This window comes from Dermacentor variabilis, chromosome 10 (genome assembly GCF_050947875.1).
Source record: "Dermacentor variabilis isolate Ectoservices chromosome 10, ASM5094787v1, whole genome shotgun sequence".
NCBI lineage: Eukaryota > Metazoa > Arthropoda > Arachnida > Ixodida > Ixodidae > Dermacentor > Dermacentor variabilis.
Window position 1 is genome coordinate 117,935,584 of NC_134577.1, and position 20,798 is coordinate 117,956,381.

A 20,798-nucleotide genomic window follows, 5' to 3' on the forward strand; every position below is an offset into this window, starting at 1 on the left:
ATGTATTTAGATAGGAGCACCCGAGCTAAAGCTTCCTCTTAACGTAATTATTAAAAAGTAAGGGTGACAGTATGGAACCTTGTGGCACACCGGCCTTCAGAAAAACACGGGAACTGCAAATGTCTGAAATGGAAACAATCTGGGGGCGATCTGTAAGGAAATTGCGTAGCAATCGGAAGAAAGGTCCTCGAAAACCTAAGTTGTAGAGTTTCTCTAGCATAATCGAATGGCAAACCGTGTCAAAGGCTTTTGCCACATCTAAAGAAAGTGCGCAACATACAATATTTTTTCAAGTGAAGAAAATAAATGGTCACGCAATTCTTCTAATAAAGCCTGAGTGCCCCTTTTTTCAATAAAACCGTATTGACAGTCGGAGAACCCCCCGCTTTGTTAATAAAGCTGTTCATTACTAAAAATATATGTTTTTCTGGAACTTTTGCTATACTAGGGAGGATAAAAATGGGGTGATAATTGTGCACACACTTACCATCACCACCTTTTAGAAGTGGTCGAACTACGGCCGTTTTTAACCGGGTAGGAATACTTCCGCTTGTAATTATCCCATTTTGGATTTCTAGCAAGACATTGTTCAGAACGCCGAAGTTCCTGTATAGATCAAACATGCGAATTTTATCGATACCTAGTGATTGATGCCTGCCAAAGCTGCCCAATAACGAGTAAAGCTCTTCTTCCGTCATATTGGGTAGGAAAGCGGATTCAATTACAGAAGTATCAGTGCTACCAGTGTAGCATGATTGCTTAGACACCCCATAAAACTGAGAGAAAAATTGGTTAAAATTGTCTACGACTGTTGATAAACGCGAATCAAAATGATTCTGAATATCTTTAGCCGAATTTGAAAGTAGTCCTCTCACCTGGTTTATCAGAGACCACGTTTTCTTAGGATTTCTACGAGATTCATAAAAGCGGTTTCTGTTGTACGAACGCTTGGCTGCACGAATAAGGGCATTTACTTTATTTCGAGAAGTTTTAAATTGTGTACGCAGAATGCAATCACTAGGCGAACGTCTGCACCGTTGCCAAAGCAGGTTTTTTTTTTCTTTGATAGCGGATAATATCACGCTGTTCAACCAGGGCTGGCTCGGGCGGCGTTGGCGAACGTAAATTGTCCTTTCACTGGATTTATATATAATGTCCATCGAACGTGAAAATGCATTATATAGCTCGAGCCTGTCGGTATGTTCAAGCAGGCCAGGCCAGTCGAAAAAGGCGACCAGTTTATCAAAAGTAGCCGTATCGGTAACAGCGTGGCAAGTGTTGGGGCTAGAACATGATAACGACCGAGAAGGAAAGCGTAACTGACAAGCTATGAAGTAATGGTCGGCAACTTTCTATTATCAAGGCAGAAAGCTGGGCTAGTTGGTGTGTCATCATTATTCAAAAGACTAGCGCAAATAGCAGGGACAAAGACAGAGTAGACGACAGGACGAGCTCTAATCCCTGCGCTGTCTTTGTCCCTGCTATTTTGCGCTAGTCTTTTGAATAACTTTCTGCTGTAACACTGCACCATGAACTGAAGCAGACTCCGTGCGGATGTTGAAGTGATCAATACAAGACTTTGCTAAATTATTAAGAAGCAATTCTTCCCTAGTTGAAATATCAATAATACTTTCAAGGCCATGTTTTGCAATGATATCTATGTAATGGCATACCGAGGCTGCAATGGGATTAAGAATGTCTATATTGAAATCGCCTACTAGGCATATCTTAGGAACTAACTTTGTTCCTTGTAAATGTGCCTCCAGCTCATTGAGAAACAAGGACAGCTTACTTGAGGGTGGTCTATATACTGCCAAGATTGAAATATGACTAAGTTCGTTTGAAATGTTCAGTGCCAAAGATTCCGCACTAGAAAAATTAGCAGCTACCTGTTCCACACTCCAAGTATCCTGTACAAAAATTGCTAATAATAATAATAATAATAATAATAATAATAATAATAATAACTTCTTTGCATCGTAATATTGATGAAGAAAATCCCTATAGAACAAGCTTGACCAGCTCACCTCACCGAATGGAAATACATTTTTCTTAGAAACATATAAAATGACATAAAGCACATTTCTCGTGCGTAACATAAATTAAACAAGCATGAATAATACACAGAGAGCTCAATTAGGCACGGTAACAGCCAAATTTACATATTCACATTGCGTATCAAAAAAAGGGACGCATTATTTTTTTTCAGGTAGTGGTTCGTAGAAATATCTGACTTGCTGCCCAATAGATTAATTGTTCCGGGAGCGTTGGTTCGATCATTCGCGATTCATAGTTCGTATTACGACATGGAATATGCCATGCATCAGTTTTGCTAGTTTTGCATGTCGTAGCTGCTCTCTTGATCTGAGCTAATTTAGCCAAAACTGTTTCATTTTATTCGGTCCTCATAGAATGAAACTAAGCAATATGAATACACATGATGAACTGTCATTATATTATAAAAAAGTTGAGCTGACCGATAGTCATAGAGGACACTCAATTCTGAGTATTTATTTCGGTAGTATATGACACTTATTGAATTGATCAGCAGCAAAAAATGGGCTAGTTGGAATGGAAGTTTATTGAAGTTTCATTTCCCCGTACTAAGTGACATTATTCAATCTCTCATCAATTCCTTGCGGCGCGTCCCTCCCAGTGTTAGATACTTCACTGCTATACACAATCACGCGCCTGGGGGCGATCATCGGAGCCAGAATGGCGGATCTGATAATGGGAGCGGGAGTGAGAAACTTCCGTTGAAGGCTGGTGAAATCATTCGGGCGGCTGGCATCCACCAAGGAACTGTTGTTCATCCAACGAGGAAGTTTCCGCGCAAGACGAAGGGAATCGTTTGTCTGATTACGCCATGGTTTTGCTGGCGTTTCTTCACTGGCAAATGACGTCATTCTGTACAGTTGACGGCGACGCCTAAAACGCCGGTCGTGGAGAAGAAGGCCTTCGTTCGCGACACTCATCCGGCACAGGGAGCGCAGTAAGAAGGAACCCCGTGTTTCGTTACTCTCCTTACGTCCACTTGGCGCTCCTGCACGCGAAACTGTGACCATCCGTTTAACTGCCGTTGTAGAGTTTCAACGAACAGCTCCGCTCAAACAGACCTCCGATGTGATCGCTCATCAGCGTGGCTGCTGGTGTTCCACAAAGCCTTGGACGTTAAAGTCAAGGCTGTGTACAGGGCACACGCAACGGAGGCGCCGCGGCAGACGCAGCCATCGACACAGATGCGTCCCCTGGGAGCTCTAACCACGGGCCTGTCTCAGGTCTGCGGACAGCCGGTTCCAATGTGTTTTGATGTTACCAAGTGCATCGTCGCTCTGTTATTCACCGCATGCATTACAGGTGAGTTGAATATCATGCGCGATCAATAATGTGCACATGTTTTTAAGGCCTACCTGTTCGCGCACAACAACCGTTATTACGTTACTTGCAATTTCTTTCACGCTGCGTTCTTATTACTTTTGATGTCCCGAACGGCACGCGGTATGATCGTGGCATGTCGATCCTGACGGGAAACTACCTGGCGCCCGGCGCGAAAGAGGAAAACTGCGGGCCATATAGACGGAGATTATTTTTTGGCAACGTGATAACCCTTAATGGGCGCGTAAGTTTTTCAGATTGTAGTAGAAGAATAAATTACGGGATTTAGTATGCCGAAACTTACCATCAACGTCATATTAAAAGGTTTCATCGCGTTTTTTAAAACTTATCTAAAAAGATGGAAACCCCCGCCTAGGGAATCTAACCAGCAACCTCTCGCTCAGCAGTATGATGCCAGGGCAACAGTGTGACAACGGCGTGTTGTAATCACTACCAAACGAGCTCAAAAGCGTACAGCGAGAGCGTAGGGAAAAGCTTATCGATTTGGCGCAGAACTGTTTGGGGAGCGCAATGTTGCTCCAAAAGACGCAGCAACAAAGAGGTTAAGTCAGCGCTTTTCTGCATCTAACCACTACAGGAGCCGTACATGTGCGAAATGAAATTTCGATGCAAAGTGTTAATTAGGGGAGTACTGCCCTAATAACGGTTTACGTGGTGAGGCAACATACTCAAGCGAGTGACCCTCTTCTTACGAGGACATGCCTGGCACATTTATTTCGAAAGTACACGGCAAATTTACTGGTAATCAAAGCACTGGTTCTCCAAACATCTCACTATGAAATGTTGAAACACATTGCCTGGAGATTTTTTCACGGGCGGCGTTATATGAAAGGTGGCTGTCAGTGCTTTAAGCTAAAGCACCAAACAGGCCCCTTATCCTGCCCCACAGCCGGCCAGAGCCTGAGAATGCCATATGTTGCCCATGCGATCCTGTCCCAAGTGATTTCAAACCTGGTTCGTACCCGGCTGGCTGTGCTTGGTTCAGCCAGTTAGCACTTGAGCCTAAACAAAGCATGCATGGTTAATCTTTGGTTACATGTTAAGATATAAGCCGGACACAAATTATTTCAAAAAGCTCTGAGATTTTATGTGCGAAAACACGGATAATATTATGAGGCCCGGCCGTTGCGCGGGACTCCGAATTAATTTTGATACCCTGGAGTTGTTGAAGGTTCACGCAGAAAGATTATTTGCAGAAGACGGATTTTATTTCGAAGTTTCTTTTGTTTTCTTTCACTGGAGTTGCTGTTAACCAATGATCTCGTGAAAAAAAAACAAAGACTTATTCTCTGTTCATCATGCTCATGCTTACTGTGTAATGCATTCATCAGTAATATATCAGACCATTGGCTTATTAATTTTCATTTATTTACTTCAACATTCTCAAGGCCCAACGGCTTTACATAGAGGAGTGGATATTTTTATATACGCAAATCTCAAATGTGGCTTTCTCGATGGCGGTAGCATCTCTAATTGCAGCAACAGAAGGAGGGAGACGCGTTCCATTCGTTGCTGTGTGCCTGGCACAAATGAACCGGAAGAAGCTCGGTATGGCATGGATTCGTAGTCACTGCGAGAAGAAACGCGGGTGGGAGGCAGAAGAAGCTGATCTTCAAGGACGGCGTTGTTAGCGAAATCAATATTCCGAAACAAAAACACAAACGGGTGCACATGCGGCGCGATTCGAGAGGAGCAATCACTGAGTTTATAGACTACACTGGCATCACGCGAGTAATTGGATACAACAAAATGAGCGGCACGGTTCTGGACACATTTCACAGCATCCACCATAAGTTGTACGCCATAAAGCATAGACATAAGTGCATAACTTACAAATGATATTTATGCAACGTTACCCATTCGGCCTAACTTCTGAATTTCAGAGAACCATTGCTGGAACTCAAAATAAGAAACTTGGCGCGAATGTAAATTGAAGTACGCTGGTTTGCTGGTCTTCAGAACCAAGCTCGAATGTGGTTCTTTGTGCACGGTAATTCCCAGAGAACCCCCGTGGCTTCAGCAAAAAAAAAATGAAGTTGCTTTAGTAGCTGCACATAAGGAAAGCGGTTTTATAGTCTTGGCCGCATGCAGTGTACTGCGAGAAAACGTAACAAGCTACTGCGAATAATTTTTTTTCTTTCTCCGTGCGAACGTTTTCCATGGCCAAAGTGAAAGATAAGGCATTGCGCAGCGCCGTGATAAGTTGTATTTACCAGGTCTTCGGAAATACGAAATACTGGCAAGAAAGACGCCTCAAGTACATCCGGGCGCATCTCGACAAGAGACGTGCAGCGAGCCTCGGCGATTAACGCGGCCCGCAACCGTCACGCCGGGCACATCGGCGCGATCATCCACAGCGTCTGTAAACCTTGGGAGGCTGCAAACATCTCGCGCTGACAGCACGTCCGTCTCAACGAGCCGGTTGTCGTCGTTCGGTCACCAACGCTCTCCTCGACTCGGTCGCCGCGAGAGAGCCCGCGCCGATAACTGGAGCCAGGGAGCCAGAGGGAGTTATTCGCTTTAAAAGAGCAGAAAGCTCCGTGCTCTGGGGAACTATTTCTGGCTTATAATAGTTCGGCGCTGTCGCGATAATGAATAACACGCCACGGCCGACAACGTCAGCGACTTTCCACTGGGCCGAACTGGTAAGCGGGTCAAGTGCGTCGGCTGCTTGCACGTGACTCACCCGACATTCCAGAATTGTCGCCGGTGCACGCGTGCGTTCCACAAATGCGCATACTACTATTCGCGTCGCTCACGAAACCTGAGTAGACAAGGTTCTTTCGCCACAGGATCGGAGACAACTTTCGAGAAAGTTCGTGTACATGAAGTTGCGTCTTGCGCCGAGCGAAAATGGTCACCGGAAGAAGATAAACAATGCACTCCTGTCAATATCATTTTTGGCGTCAAAAACCTATGTTGGAGGCAATACAGTTTTTGAACGTTGATATATTTAGAAGGACATGCCCTAGGATGTTGTATATTTTAGCAACAATCGAGGGTCACCCAAGTCACATACTGTCGCCACTGTCGACCAAGCTTAACGCATCCTTCGAAAGCGATGCCCGCGCAGAATATCGAGTATCAGCGTCAGAACTCAATCTGAAATTCGTACAGCAATGTACTATAAGTTATCAGATGTTTGTATTTTAGTAACAGCTTTCTATTATTTCATAGCGTTAGAAGTTAGTAATGGGCCGTAGATTATCCATGTGCGGTCCCTGTGCTTGCATTTTTTTTTTCAAGGAGGTATATCATTTTAGCAAGCCTCCAATTTGTAGCAGCAGCACCGTACATACCGAAGTAGTTGACCATATTAAGCAGGTCTCCGCAGAGTGAGATTAAACGAGATTTTTAACATAACCCTTGTTGGGCCACCTGAACCTTAAGCTTAGGAGTTCAGCGGTTGTTCAACGTGCTCGACTCTTCCATTATTACCTCTTATCCAGACTTTGAGGCCAGATGAAGTTTAATTACTTCTGTCTTGTGAAGCGATTTTCTAAAAACTTTAGCCATATTACCTACTGATTCTAGGAATTCGCTTTCTATAGAACAACTGAGTCAATATTCATAGGTGCTGGTACAGCCTTACGAAGAAGCATACAAATTGCGCACCGACCACCATGCAATGACGATTGTCAATGTGAGCGAATAGCCGAACGCTTCTGCGCTTAATTATAGGAAAGAGGCTATTTAAGGCGTATATTTCGTGCAGTGAACATGTCCCTCAGAGAACATAGCCCTTATCGAGCGCACCTATAGCGGTACTAAAGGAGGCTACAAGCACAAGCGACTTGTCATGTCTGTGTTCATTCTAGTTGCGTGAGCATCGACATAGAACGCTACAGTCACTTTCTTCGCAAATAATTGCAAAAAACGTTTGACTTAAAAAATCAGACGTCACGGTTATTAGCATCAATACAGATGAGTTAGTCTCGTCACAGGATTGCCAGTTATCTACTGTAAGCGAATAAAACACCTGAGAGTGTGAATAAATAAACGAATAATGTTTGTGAAAACGCACAGAATTGAACCTAAAGCAATCCGTAAGACAAATGCAGTTGTAACGAAGCAGAGAGCATTATGAGAGTATACGAACTACGAAGTAGTAAGAGGTGTACTGGTACTGGGCTTGGCGTTCCGAAATGCAGTTTTGTGCTTACGGTCACAAAAAGTTAGGTCATGAAGTAAACCAGAGGCAGTGAGGGAACATTAATTCAACCCTCGAGCGAAGGACGAGCGAAGGCTAAGATTTTATAATAGTGTCTCGACCAAAGTGGTGAGCCTCTAAGATATTTCAGAATAGACTACTTGAAACACAGTGCGGCCCTCTTGCATCCAGTGGTCGAAGTACAAAATCGGGTTTGCAAGCAAGGCTATCGCTGTCAGCAGTACTTGGCCGCTTCTCTATCGGCCGGTTGACCTGAGCTTAGTCGCTTGCGCTTGGAATGCGCGCTCTTCGCCATTGGTCAGTCGCCTTATATTTCTCAAGGCAAAAAAAAGTTAAGCGTGTTATCATCAATATATTACTACTCAGTTCGTTTCTTAAATACGGTGTAACCTGCAGATATTCACAACTGGTTCGAGAACACCTCTCTTGCGCATGCGCACATCTTTGCAATTGGTGCACTGCGTAGTGAACACTTCTGTGACATGTTAAGCTAAGTTGGGAAAAAGCCGTCTAGTTGGCATAATAATAATAATAATAATAATAATAATAATAATAATAATAATAATAATAATAATAATAATAATAATAATAATAATAATAATAATAATAATCTTCATTACATCCGTTTGAGTCAGTTACATATCATGCCCGCATAAGCAACATTGCGTGTGTGAGAGGCTGGGCAGTCGGCACGTAGTACTAATGCGTGTGCACAACGTATTAGTAAGGCGCTAAAAACAAATAAAATAATATTGAGTCATAAAGAAAAAAATAGCGTGATACTGAATAGGCATGCACGTATCATGGCGACGACATCCGAGCTTTGAGTTTCCGTGTTTCCTTGAACAAGTCACCCACCTATCGGATGGTAAAGGGACGACTCTTGTTTTTTTTACCCTCGGCGTACGGGGCGCAGCGAGGCCCACGGCAAGCGGTGTTGTGCCTGGTGACCGCGAAGCAGTCGTCAGCTGGAGTCAACCGACAACGTCGAGCAGGGACGCCATCCTGCATCGGGTCCTTTACAAGCCCATGGCCAGCCTTCTAAAGAACTGCGCGATCGAGGAAACCGAAGAGATTGCGGTGACTACTCGGCCCGGACTGAGCAGCGTGACGCTGAGGAAACTGCGCCCGTACACTGTGTACAGAGTCACTGTGGTCGCCATCAGCGCCACAACAGTGCCACTACTGGACACCACTTTTCACACTAAGGATGCAGGTGAGACGGGCAATATTACGCAGCGTAACGTGGACGTAACGTGGGCTCTAGATACGTAAAATCTCTCGAAATATCGTGAGGGTGTTGGCAGCACGACCCGCCAGCTGCTTATAATGGCAAGAAGCGGTGAGGTAGCCCGAATGCGTGAAAGCACGCATCACATTTTGTTGGGCAAGTGTCGCCGGCTGCATTCCTTTTTTTTTTTTTCGCGAGAGTGGAACCGCCCAGACAGAATTATCTGAGTGGTCTTGTTTGTAAAAGCTTGGTGTCAAGCCGAACACGGGCACTACTAAGATGTGCCATCCACGATACGCTTTTTCGGTTAATGGACCAGCGAGTGCACCTTTGATTTAGGATGAAAAAAAATGTACAGATCGATGTAAGCGCCTGTATCAAAGAAAATACAGCAAAATTAAAGATTGCGTTAAATATTATTCACCATTTTATTAAGATATTGCATGGTGTGCTTTAGAGACGCCTATGAGCCGACAATCCTAGCCATTAGGGAATAGATGGAAATGAACAGGCTGACGCGGAGGCAAGAAAGCCTCACACTGACGAGAAGATTATAAAACGTAATTTTTCCCGGTATGGACATCAAGGCCTTGCTAGATAACTTCATCAAAACTTCTATGACGTGACAATGGGACAACCCCGAACATGGGTAAGAGCGCCTCCACAAACTTGACGCTGGTTTTCAATTCCGACTTATACTTCGATTGTGGACAGGGCAGGAAACACTCATCTATCGATTATATCTCGGTGTGGCGTACACTCACCGATACCTTCACCAGATTGGACGAGAACGGGCCCCTGACTATAGCGTCTGTCACACTCCCGAGACAATAGCTCACGTACTTTGCGTGTGCCCTCAATATGCGGCAGAGTGAAGAACACTTAGGTCTAGCGTTGACTTCTTGGAATCTGGCCCTTTCTGGTAGAGAAGATTTTCGGCGCGTAGCAACGCACCATAAAGTCACTCTTGAACTTTGTACGCGAGACTGGCTTAGACGATTGCCTCCAGAACCTGTGAGACGTGCAGACAGTGCGAAATGTGTTTGCGCAATAACGTCTTGTGTGGACAAGATTATTCCTGCGTGTATTATGCCTACAGAGCGCATCCGCGTATTGGACAACGGATATATTGTAGCTCATTGCACCACAACATAATCACCTGCCACCTGCCTTTCCCTGTATCTCCCACTTTCCCTCTTCCCAGTGAGGAGTAGCAGGCTACAGACACGCTCTCCAGTCCGAACTCTCCTCCTTTCTCTTCATTAAAATCTGCTCCTCCTATGTGAAATGAAGCTTTGTTTATTGGTGATGCCTATTTCATGCTCTACAATGGCTGGCTCGGTTTGGATTGATCTGATGAATTTTATGTCGGAGCCGTAGCGGGTCATGCCGATGCGGGATCATTGGCCGAGGACGGGTACACACCCACTGGCGTATGTTAAGCGGCTGTATCAAAGAATATAGCAAAATGAAAGAGTGCGTTAATTATTATTGACCGTTGCGTCAAGAGATGGGTGTGCTTTACAGACTCCTATGGGCGGGCAAGTTTCTTGTTGCGCAGAACCGAGGTGGGCGCACTTCGTCTTAATAGAAACTATAATCATCATCATCATCATCATAATCATAATCATCATCACAAGTCTATTTTATGTCCACTGCAGGCCGAAGGCCTCTCCCTGCGATCTCCAATTACCCCTGTCCTGCGCCAACCGATTCCAACTAGCGCCCGCGAATTTCCTAATTTCATCGACCCACCTAGGCTTCTGCCGTCCTCGACTGCGCTTCCCTTGGCGCCCATTCTGTAACCCCAATCGTCCACCGGTTATATAACCTGCGCATTACATGACCTGTCCAGCTCCATTTTTTTCTCTTAATGTCAATGAGAAGATCGGCTATACCCGTTTGCTCTCTGATCTAAACCACTCTTTTTCTGTGTCTTGTCAGACTCGAAGTTTCTGCCCCATATGTCATAACTGGTAAAATGCACTGATATTACACCTCCCTTTTCAATAATAATGGTAATCTTCCAGTCAGGAGCTTGCAACGCCTGTCGTATGCTCTCCAACTCATTTTTATTCTTCTGCGAATTTCCTTCTCATGGTCAAGGTTCCCTGTGATTATTTGGTAAACATACTCCTTCACAGACTCTAGCGACTGACTGGCGATCCAAAACCATTGTTCCCTTGCCCGGCTATTATCTTTATGTTTGTCTTCTGCATATTAATTTTCAACCCCTTTCTTACACTATCTCTGTTAAGGTCCACAATCATTTGTTGTCTACTGAACAGAACAATGGGATCTGCAAACCGTAGGTTACTGAGATATTCGTCATGGATCCTAACTCCTAAGCCTTCCCAGTTTAATAGCTTGAATACGTTTACCAAGCACTCAGTGAATAGCTTTGGAGAGATTGTGTCTCCTTGTCTGACCCCTTTCTTTATAGGTATCTGCCTACATTTGTTGTGTAAAATTAAGGTAGCTGTGAAATCTCTGTAAATATTTTCCAAGATATTTACATAAGCGGCCTGTAATCTTTGATTAGGTAATGCCTCTATGACTGCTGGTATCTCTACTGAATCAAATGCCTTTTCGTAATCTATAAACGCCATATACAGTGACTAATTGTATTCTGCGGATTTCTCGATTACCTGATTGATGACATCGATCTGAGTCATTATACGGTATCCCTTTCTGAAACCTGTCTGTTTTCTTGGTTGATTCAAGTCCAGTGTTGCCCTTATCCTATTGGAGATTATCTTGGTGAATATTTTATATAAGAGTGGAAGTAAGCTAATGGGCCTATAATTTTTCAATTCCTTACCGTTTCCGTTTTTAAGGATTAGTATTTTGTGGATTGGTATTAGTAGTACGCCACTACACTACACGGATACGCCACTACACCACTGCGCGGATATTATCACACAACCTTTGCATATATATCCACAAATATGTCAGGCGGGATAGCGACCGACCCAACAGCCAGGTGACCACGAGAAACACGAAAAACTAGGCGAAGAGAGCTTAAAATGTGTATTTATGGTCTGGCTCGAGGCGCTGCCATGAATTCGTGCCAGCGATAATAAAAGCAGGGCGTGTGTACTTGTGAGGGGAAGAGCGCAGCACTCTGCATTGTGTCCTACGAGGTTTCATCACTCTATGTATTTTGAGGATTTTTCCACGTACATCGTTGTACTTGGGGGGGGCTCCGAGTTAAAATTAATTTATGGGGCTTTACGTGCCAAAACCATGATCTGATTATGAGGCGCGCCGTAGCGGTGGACTCCGGAACCACTTGGACCACCTGGGGTCCCTTAACGCGCACCTCAATCTAAGTATACGGGCTTTTCGCACAGTGAGTTCGCAGATGACCGTATTGCTCACGTTTAGGCTATGTTCTCGTAACCGGTCATTAAGACACCTTCCTGTTTGTCGGATGTATTTTTCCCACAGGACAGCGCAAGCTCATAAACAATAGCTTCTACGCAACCCACTGGTGCTTTACGATGATTCGCAGAGCATCCGACAGCTGGCTTACGGTACGGGTCTGTTGACTGACATATTTTAGCGAGTTTTTCTGGCGCTGAAAAGACCAGTTTTGTGTCCACCCGGCTAGACATTTTCTTAGGACTGTGCGCCATTCTATGCAGATAGGGCACTGCCGCTACCTTCCATGTGTGTTCCGTCCGTTGATATGCCGCGTCCCAAGTTGTGCGGTCTGACCCGCATCTTTGTAGCAGCCCCTCTATGACCGAAACCTGCACTGAGTCCGGACGCCCTGCTGCTGATAATATTCCCGACTGATCCAGAAGATTTGTATAAATCTCATGGTGGCAAGACTTCTTTAATGAATTTCCAAAGCACAAGTTGGCAATGCTCCTCTTGACGATCTTCGAGTGGGCGGACCGATACGGCAAGAGAGGCTTATTAGCCTTACGTTTATACTCCCAACACGTGCGCCGTTCCATGAACTTGAGCTGAATATCTAAGAAACGCGGCACGTTATCAGTCCGCCCTTCAAGCGTGAGAGTAAGTGGGCTAAGCCCTGCAGAAAAAAACTTTGTAAAGCTTGCCTACTGTAGAACGTGCGCCTGGTTGGAAATGGACTAGATAGTCATCAACTTACCTGACAACTTTAACCACCCTGTGCTCCGACAAGGTACGCGACAGGTTTTTGTTATGGTCGGCTGGAAAATTGTAACTTATTATAGGTGCCAACCATGAACCGATGCGTGGACCCGGCTTTTGAGTGAATATTTCGCCATACCATGCTACATACGTCGAGCGAAGGTAGCAACTAAGCATATCTATAAAAAGCCGTGAATGGATAGACCAAATAAATTTTGAAATGCAATTACGCCATGCTCGTCTATGCACTCTTCTACGCATGCTATTAGTTTCTATTGAGGCAAGGAGTAGTACAAGTCCATTGTGTCAAAGGAGCAAGCCGATAAGCTTTTTTCAGAATTGTCTTTCAGGAAGTTCACGGTTTCTTAAGAGCTTTTAATAGAAAATGGGTCGTCAATATTGAGAATTCTGAGTTTTTCCTACAAGAAAAGAGCAAACATTTTGGCCATGACACGGTTTCTGAAACTAGCACTTGTGACCTACAGTCATTTGTCTCACCTTGACAGCCTGCATCAGTCCTCTTGTCGAGACCTCCAAAAAAAAAAAAAGCAACGAGCTTAAACAACTGCTGCAAATGCCCCCCGTAATTTTCTCGCATTATCCCGATTTATCCGCTTGGGCACTAAGTGCAGGTTCAGCCAGTCATTCAAATCGAATGTTTTACCCGACACGACAGTTTGGGCACCTCCTCGCCGGCCGGACCGTTGTCCCGTGCGGCCAGGTGCTATCCTAGTGCGTGCATCTTAAGGTCGTCTTATTTTTTTTACAAGCGTAGCCATTGCCTCATTTCACGTCTCTATTCCATGGCAAACGGCGTCCAGCCCCCGATGGCCCGCCCAGAGATCTGCGACACTCGACGTCAGCGGCATTGCTCGAACTGCTCACCTGGTCAGAGGTTGCGTGTGACCGGGCCAACGGCGAGATACGCAGTTACCACTTGCACTTGCACAGCCTCGACCCCTGGGAGACGGAAACGCACGAGCACAACGCCACCTCGACCGCGCACACCTTCGCCCACTTGGCTCCTTTCACGAGATACACCGCCAAGGTCTTCGCCCAAAACGACGCCGGACGTTCGCCGTACTTCGCATCTGTAGATTTCACCTCCGCCCCATTCCGTAAGTGACTTCTGGCAGTGCCTTATTTGGCGTGGTTTCTGTTTGTCTAAGAGATGCACAATATCTTTTTTCTTTACTTACTGGCAAGAAGCGCAAAGACAACGCTAAATGAAATTCCGGCAAAGTCACACTGGATTCAGAAAAGTACGTTTTTTATATAATTTTGGCATTAGCGGGTGCACGGTTTGCGTGTCCATTTGGTTTGATGATATCTCATGTTGTTCGCGTTGTGTTGTCAGACAGCGAAAACTGATCTTGTTTTCGCTAATAATTTAATTCAGACGTTTAGGCCGTGGTCCGGCCTTCATGAAGAGTGCTATTGCAAGCACCGAGACCTCAATTTATACATGTTCTCTGTAAGAGTGGGAACAAAAGCGAAAGGGAGAAAGTGAAGGCACCCTATGACTACAAGCACGCGCGTATTCAGTGGTGTCATGAATACCAACACGCGTACATTCACTCAGGTCAAGAAATAAGAAAGAAGGAAAGAAAGCGAAGGTAGCCTATGAACCGTGCGTGCGAGGGGTCACAGCTCCCAGAAAAGTGTTTTGTCTTGTTTGAAGTGACTGCACCTTTTGTGAGACCGTACGCGAAGGCGGTCGCACACCACCTCTTCGTTATACAGCCCCCATACTGTGACCTTCATTAACCTCCGAGTTACACGAACTGTATTCTGTTGCATTCTTTGCTCGGATTGTATAATGTGTATTTGCGGGCAAATTGTTTTTCTACAAAATTTACCCGCATATGAAAAAGAAAAATCTAACATTATTTAATTTTATATGACAAAGGTGAAGTAATAAACATCAACATAACAGACGAGCGACAATAATCGCTAATAAATGATGCCAAAATCCTCACATAACTTCATAAACATGCGATATATACAACATATAACCGTTTTTTTTCATATAACTTTCTCATCCACTTTAATTTCCATTAATTTATCGTTTCATTACTTCATTTATTAAGCGCAAGTAATTTCCCCTATGTTGTCCTTGGTGTCAATGTTTGTTGGCTTCTTATGATATATATAATCGTTAGGTAATTCAGAAAACAGACAGGAAAAATATCCATTGGTGCACCAAACATGTCTGCAATCTCGGAAATTTTTCTTTTCCTACACTCTAAAAACAGTTGCACCCTTTGGGGTGTATATCTGCCACACAATGATACTCGTCATCTGCCTTGCTTGGGTTTCCTTTCTTAAAAGCGTTGCGCTTGATACTTTCCTTTCGAGAATGCTGTGAAGTGCTAATAACGCGCAAGCCGTTCGTGACTTGGAAGTACCGGGCTCGCAGCGTTAAAGAAAGGAAATGCGGGCAAGACAGATTACTATTATCTTTGTGTGGCAGATATACACCGCCAAGTGTGCAACTGTGTTTAGAGTGTAGTTGGGCACACACGGCAGCCTACCTATGCTTTTGTTATTTCCCCTAGAAATATGCTCAACTTGGGGGGGGGGGGGGTGAGGGGGCGTATTAGACATGAAACGCAAGCTTCTATCTCGTAGCGAGTGGAGAATCCTGATTTTAATAGAGTAGACTTAAATTTTCCAAAAGCGTGGGCGAGTGTGTTCACATTTTTGGAGAGGAAGAGCTCAGGTATAGGTTATACATGTTATTTGTGATTACCAAAGCGTAGCCGAAAAGTGGTTTCCGGTAGTCCGATGTATTGTGCGTGGAAAATGGCGTATTCGAGGATACGTACAACGTTACAGGTGTCGAACTTGTAAACCCCTTGGATTTTGAATGGAAATGAAGACGCGGTGCATGCACTTGGCCACATGAGTAGTACTCGTCGTAGGGCACAGTTTGCATTGAAGTTAGCCGCATGGTGCGCAGCCTTTGAAGTTAGCTGAGTTAATTCTGGAGGACGTACCAACATCACTAAGGGTAGTGGCCCGTCCACGTACCACCCGTGGAGATTCGGGAACAATTTGGCGCATTGCCGCCCTACTGGCCGCTCGAGGCACTTTCCTTGTATTGGGAGTACTCAAGCGACGTCACCGCACCCCATTTTGTTGTACTTTTCACAGCTTCCACAGCGCTTCTGAAGATAAGCGGATTCAGATAACACGCAGGCTTTCACCATGCTCGCTGTACTGCAATATGGCGATCTTGATGACGTCAGTGCATACCCCGTATTCGCGGGCTTCTTGAACGCTCGGAAAAACACCTTCATGTAGCACCTATTGAGCAACAGACAGCTGTTTCGGGAGTTTTTCATGTCGCTCTACAATTTCCTCATTGACACTTTTTATGTAATTGTAATATTCGAGAAGTTGATTAATTAAGACTAATGAGCTAATTAGGCGGAATGAAAAAGTAGTTTAAGTATCTCCAAGCAACGGTAAACAACATTACCTTGGTCCTGTCCAGCTACGTGGCATTCGCATATTTTTCATCATCATCATCATCGTCATCAGCCTGGTTACGCCCACTGCAGGGCAAAGGCCTCTCCCATACTTCTCCAACAACCCCGGTCATGTACTAATTGTGGCCATGTCGTCCCTGCAAACTTCTTAATCTCATCCGGCCACCTAACTTTCTGCCGCCCCCTGCTACGCTTCCCTTCCCTTGGAATCCAGTCCGTAACCCTTAATGACCATCCGTTATCTTCCCTCCTCATTACATGTCCTGCCCATGCCCATTTCTTTTTCTTGATTTCAACTAAGATGTCATTAACTCGCGTTTGTTCCCTCACCCAATCTGCTCTTTTCTTATCCCTTAACGTTACACCTATCATTCTTCTTTCCATAGCTCGTTGCGCCGTCCTCAATTTGAGTAGAACCCTTTTCTTAAGCCTCCAGGTTTCTGCCCCGTAGGTGAGTACTGGTAAGACACAGCTATTATACACTTTTCTCTTGAGCGATAATGACAACCTACTGTTCATGATCTGAGAATGCCTGCCAAACGCACCCCAGCCCATTCTTATTCTTCTGATTATTTCCGTCTCATGATCCGGATCCGCCGTCACTACCTGCCCTAAGTAGATGTATTCCCTTACCACTTCCAGTGCCTCGCTGCCTATTGTAAATTGCTGTTCTCTTCCGAGACTGTTAAATATTACTTTAGTTTTCTGCAGATTAATATTTAGACCCACTCTTCTGCTTTGCCTTTCCAGGTCAATGAGCATGCATTGCAATTGGTCCCCTGAGTTACTAAGCAAGACAATATCATCAGCGAATCGCAAGTTACTAAGGTATTCTCCATTAACTTTTATCCCCAATTCTTCCCAATCCAGGTCTCTGAATACCTCCTGTAAACACGCCGTGAATAGCATATTTTTTAACTCTGGCTAATGTTAGCTGGGACAACTGTATACTGACGCCAATGCACACGTGGTTAGTCGAAGAATGAGTATGTATCTGTCATCCAAGGTATACACGCTCCTTAACTCCCATATCGGTTGATGGGATGCTGACGCAATTGTACCTTCAGTGGATTGCGTGGCCCTCAAATATTTCGCGCGTGAGGAGATTGTGGCACATCTTTAATATTGACACGTGTATTTATCTTTATCGGGCGACCACGTTTCGCCACCTCACAAATGTAATCGCACAGCGCGGGACGCGCCTGCATGTATCCGAAGTTTCTGGAAAGTTATCGATGCTTCTATCCGGCTGTCTATTGTCGCCGAACGTTGTGTTATGTAATTGCATCGCGTGACGCGAATGGTGTAGAACTTTGTGGAGGGCATGCGGGTCCGAACGATTAGTCTGGGACATTCGACGACTGTTGTATAAAAGCGGACGCGCTTGACCCGCTGATCAGATTTTTGACGATCGCCGACCGTGTTCGCCGCTATCGTTGTGCTATAAGTGTAGCCTGTTTTTGTGGGCACAGGTTCGCCCAATAAAAGTTAGTTGTGTCTTTCACAGTATTTCCTACTGTGTTCTTCAACGTCACCACCACGTGACACGTGGTGGAGGTGCTTTTCGTTCATGTACCGGACGCCCCCGACAAGCCGTGATCCAAGCCCGGACCGCAAAGAGAACACCAACGTAGTCCCGGAGCATCGAGCTAGCCACCGTCTTTAACAGCTGCCCCCGGAGCACAGACTTCTACCTGAGAAGACCAAGAAGATTGTGGCTAAGGCAACCCCAATGGCAGCCCCAGCGTCCCCCATCGTGCTGCAGCTGCCCAGGGAACCTCCGACGTTCCGCGGATCAACATTCGAGGACCCGGAAACCTGGCTCGAGACGTATGGGAGGGTCGCTGCATTTAACAGCTGGACCAGCGACGACAAACTGCGACATGTCTTCTTCGCATTGGAAGACGCTGCCAGGACTGTGGTTCGAGAATCGAGAAGCCACCTTAATGGCGTAGGACCTGTTCCCAAGCGGCTTCTTGCAAACATTCACAAGCGGGGTGCGAAAAGAGCAAGCCCAAGCTCTACTAGAAACCAGAGCGCAGCTGCCAAATGAGACGATCGCGATCTTCACGGAGGAGATGGCACGGAGGAGATGGCACGTCTTTTCCGGCACACCGACCCGGAAATGTCAGAGAAGAAAAAAGTCCGCTTCCTGATGCGGGGCGTCAAACAAGAACTTTTCGCCGGACTTATTCTTAGCCCCACCGAAGACTGTTTTCTGCGGAGGCATCGATGATCGAGAAAACTCTGGAGATGCGCAACCGGCAATATAACCGCCAGGGGTTCACGCCGCAGTACGCCATCCAAGGACTGGGTTCGGACGACCTTCAAGAGACCATCAGGGCCACCGCGCGCGAAGAACTGCGCAAGGTCCTGCCTTCGTGGTTCAGCGTTCGCTTGGGGTTCCTGAAGTGCAACCTCAATTACCGCAGCCCCAGCCAGAAGCGATGACCTACGCCGCCGTCGCACGCCGTCAAGGCCCCCTCCGCGACCGCGCCAGAGTCCTGTAACGCCGCAATTCCGTCGTCCGCCGCCGCCGCCGCCAGCACGCCCACCCGTCGCCCAGCGCACTTACGCGAGGAAGACGGACATTTGGCGAGCCCCCGACCACCGCCCGCTCCGCTATCACTGCGGAGAAGCCGGCCATGTGTACCGCCGATGCCCATACCGCGAGATGGGACTGAGAGGGTTCGCCGTCAACGCGCCGCGTCCACAGCTTGGAGAGCGCCCACGTGACATCGCCGACTACCTCGCCGCTAATAAATGGAGCCTTCGACGACCGTCCCGTTCGCCGTCACCAGCCCGCTACCTGTCGCCGCAGCGCCGACCATGCACCGGCCCAGCCCGGAGCCACTCTGCGAGCCCATATCCGGAAAACTAAAAGCAGCAACCGATGGAGGTGCGGTTGCTGTTCGTCGAACTGACGAAGATCCTCCGCCGCCGACGAAGACGACAAAGAGACCATCTCGACGACCTAATGACGACACGCCGCCGTTCCGACGAAGTGAGGAAGCCAAGACTACACCGACGAAAGATTACTTGACGAGGCGACGTTCCAGCTTCAGTTCAACACGACGCAGCCGTGATCCGACGCCAAGACCCAACTGCAACGCCAGACAAAGAACCACCGACCTCGACGTGCTTCTCGACGGCCACGCAGTCACCGCCTTAGTCGACACAGGGGCCGATTACTCCGTCATGAGTGGACACATCGCCGCCCGGCTGAAGAAGGTTAAGACTGCATGGGAAGGCCCTCAAATTCGGACCGCTGGAGGACACCTGATTACGCCGACTGGAATCTGCACGGCAAGAATTACCATTCATGACCGGACTTACCCTGTCACCTTCGTTATCGTCCAACAATGCTCACGCGACGTCATTCTCGGCATGGACTTCCTGAATCAACATGGCGCAGTCATCGACATGAAGTCGAAATCGATAACGCTCCCTGAAGATCAAGCGATACCGCCGCAGAGCTCTCGAAGTCAACATGCCTTAAGCGTGCTCGAAAGTCAAGTCAGCATCCCGCCTCGCTCCAGCATTGTCATTTCCGTCAGCACCAAAACACCTGCCGACGTAGAAGGCGTCATCGAGGGTGACCAACGCTTACTGCTAGACCGTGAAATTTGCGTCGCAAGAGCGATCGTTCGACTCCATGGAGAGAAAACGGAAGTGATGCTAACCAACTTCAGCAAAGAGTTCAAGCACATCAGCAAGGGCACGACAATCGCATACATCGAGGAAATTGTGGAAATGAGCAATGCCTTTGTCCTCTCAGATTCTGCAGCATCTACCCCGCCGACTATAGTACCCGAACCAGACTTCAACATAAATCCAAGTCTTCCCAAGAGCAAGCAGCAAAAGCTCAGAAGTCTTCTCCGACGATACAAGGACGGCTTTTCGACTTCATCGAAGATTCGACAAACACCAGTTGCAAAGCATCGCATAATAACCGAAGAGTGCGCTCAACCACTCCGCCAGAGCCCTTACCGAGTTACGACGCGAGAACGTGAAGCTATTAGGCAACAAGTCGACGAAATGCTCCGCTACGACATCATCCAGCCGTCGAAAAGCTCATCAGAATTTCCTGTTGTCCAGGTGAAGCAAAAGGACGGAACCCTACGTTTCTGCGTCGATTATCGTCGTCTGAACAAGATCACGAAGAAGGACGTATACCCCCTCCCACGAATAGACAACTCACTGGATCGGCTCTGCAACGCTAAATATTTCTCGTCGATGGACCTCAAGTCTGGCTACTGGCAAATAGACGTCGACGAAAGAGATCGTGAAAAGACGGCCTTCGTCACCCCAGACGGCCTCTACGAGTTCAAGGTTATGCCATTTGGACAGTGCTCGGCGCCTGCAACGTTCCAGCGCGTCA

The 20,798-nt window shown here is 46.4% G+C and overlaps 1 protein-coding gene across 1 annotated transcript in view; it reads left to right on the forward strand.

The window, feature by feature from the left end:
• Window positions 1-2,800: 2,800 nt before the first annotated feature.
• The window catches only part of LOC142559394 (cell adhesion molecule DSCAML1-like), a 71,371-nt gene continuing 53,373 nt past the window's right edge, over window positions 2,801-20,798 (forward strand). The window contains exons 1-3 of the mRNA XM_075670996.1: window positions 2,801-3,357; window positions 8,484-8,783; window positions 13,745-14,041. Of these exons, the coding sequence (XP_075527111.1) occupies window positions 3,240-3,357; window positions 8,484-8,783; window positions 13,745-14,041 (715 nt within the window). The 5' untranslated portion in view covers window positions 2,801-3,239. The remainder of the gene's footprint in view (window positions 3,358-8,483; window positions 8,784-13,744; window positions 14,042-20,798) is intronic.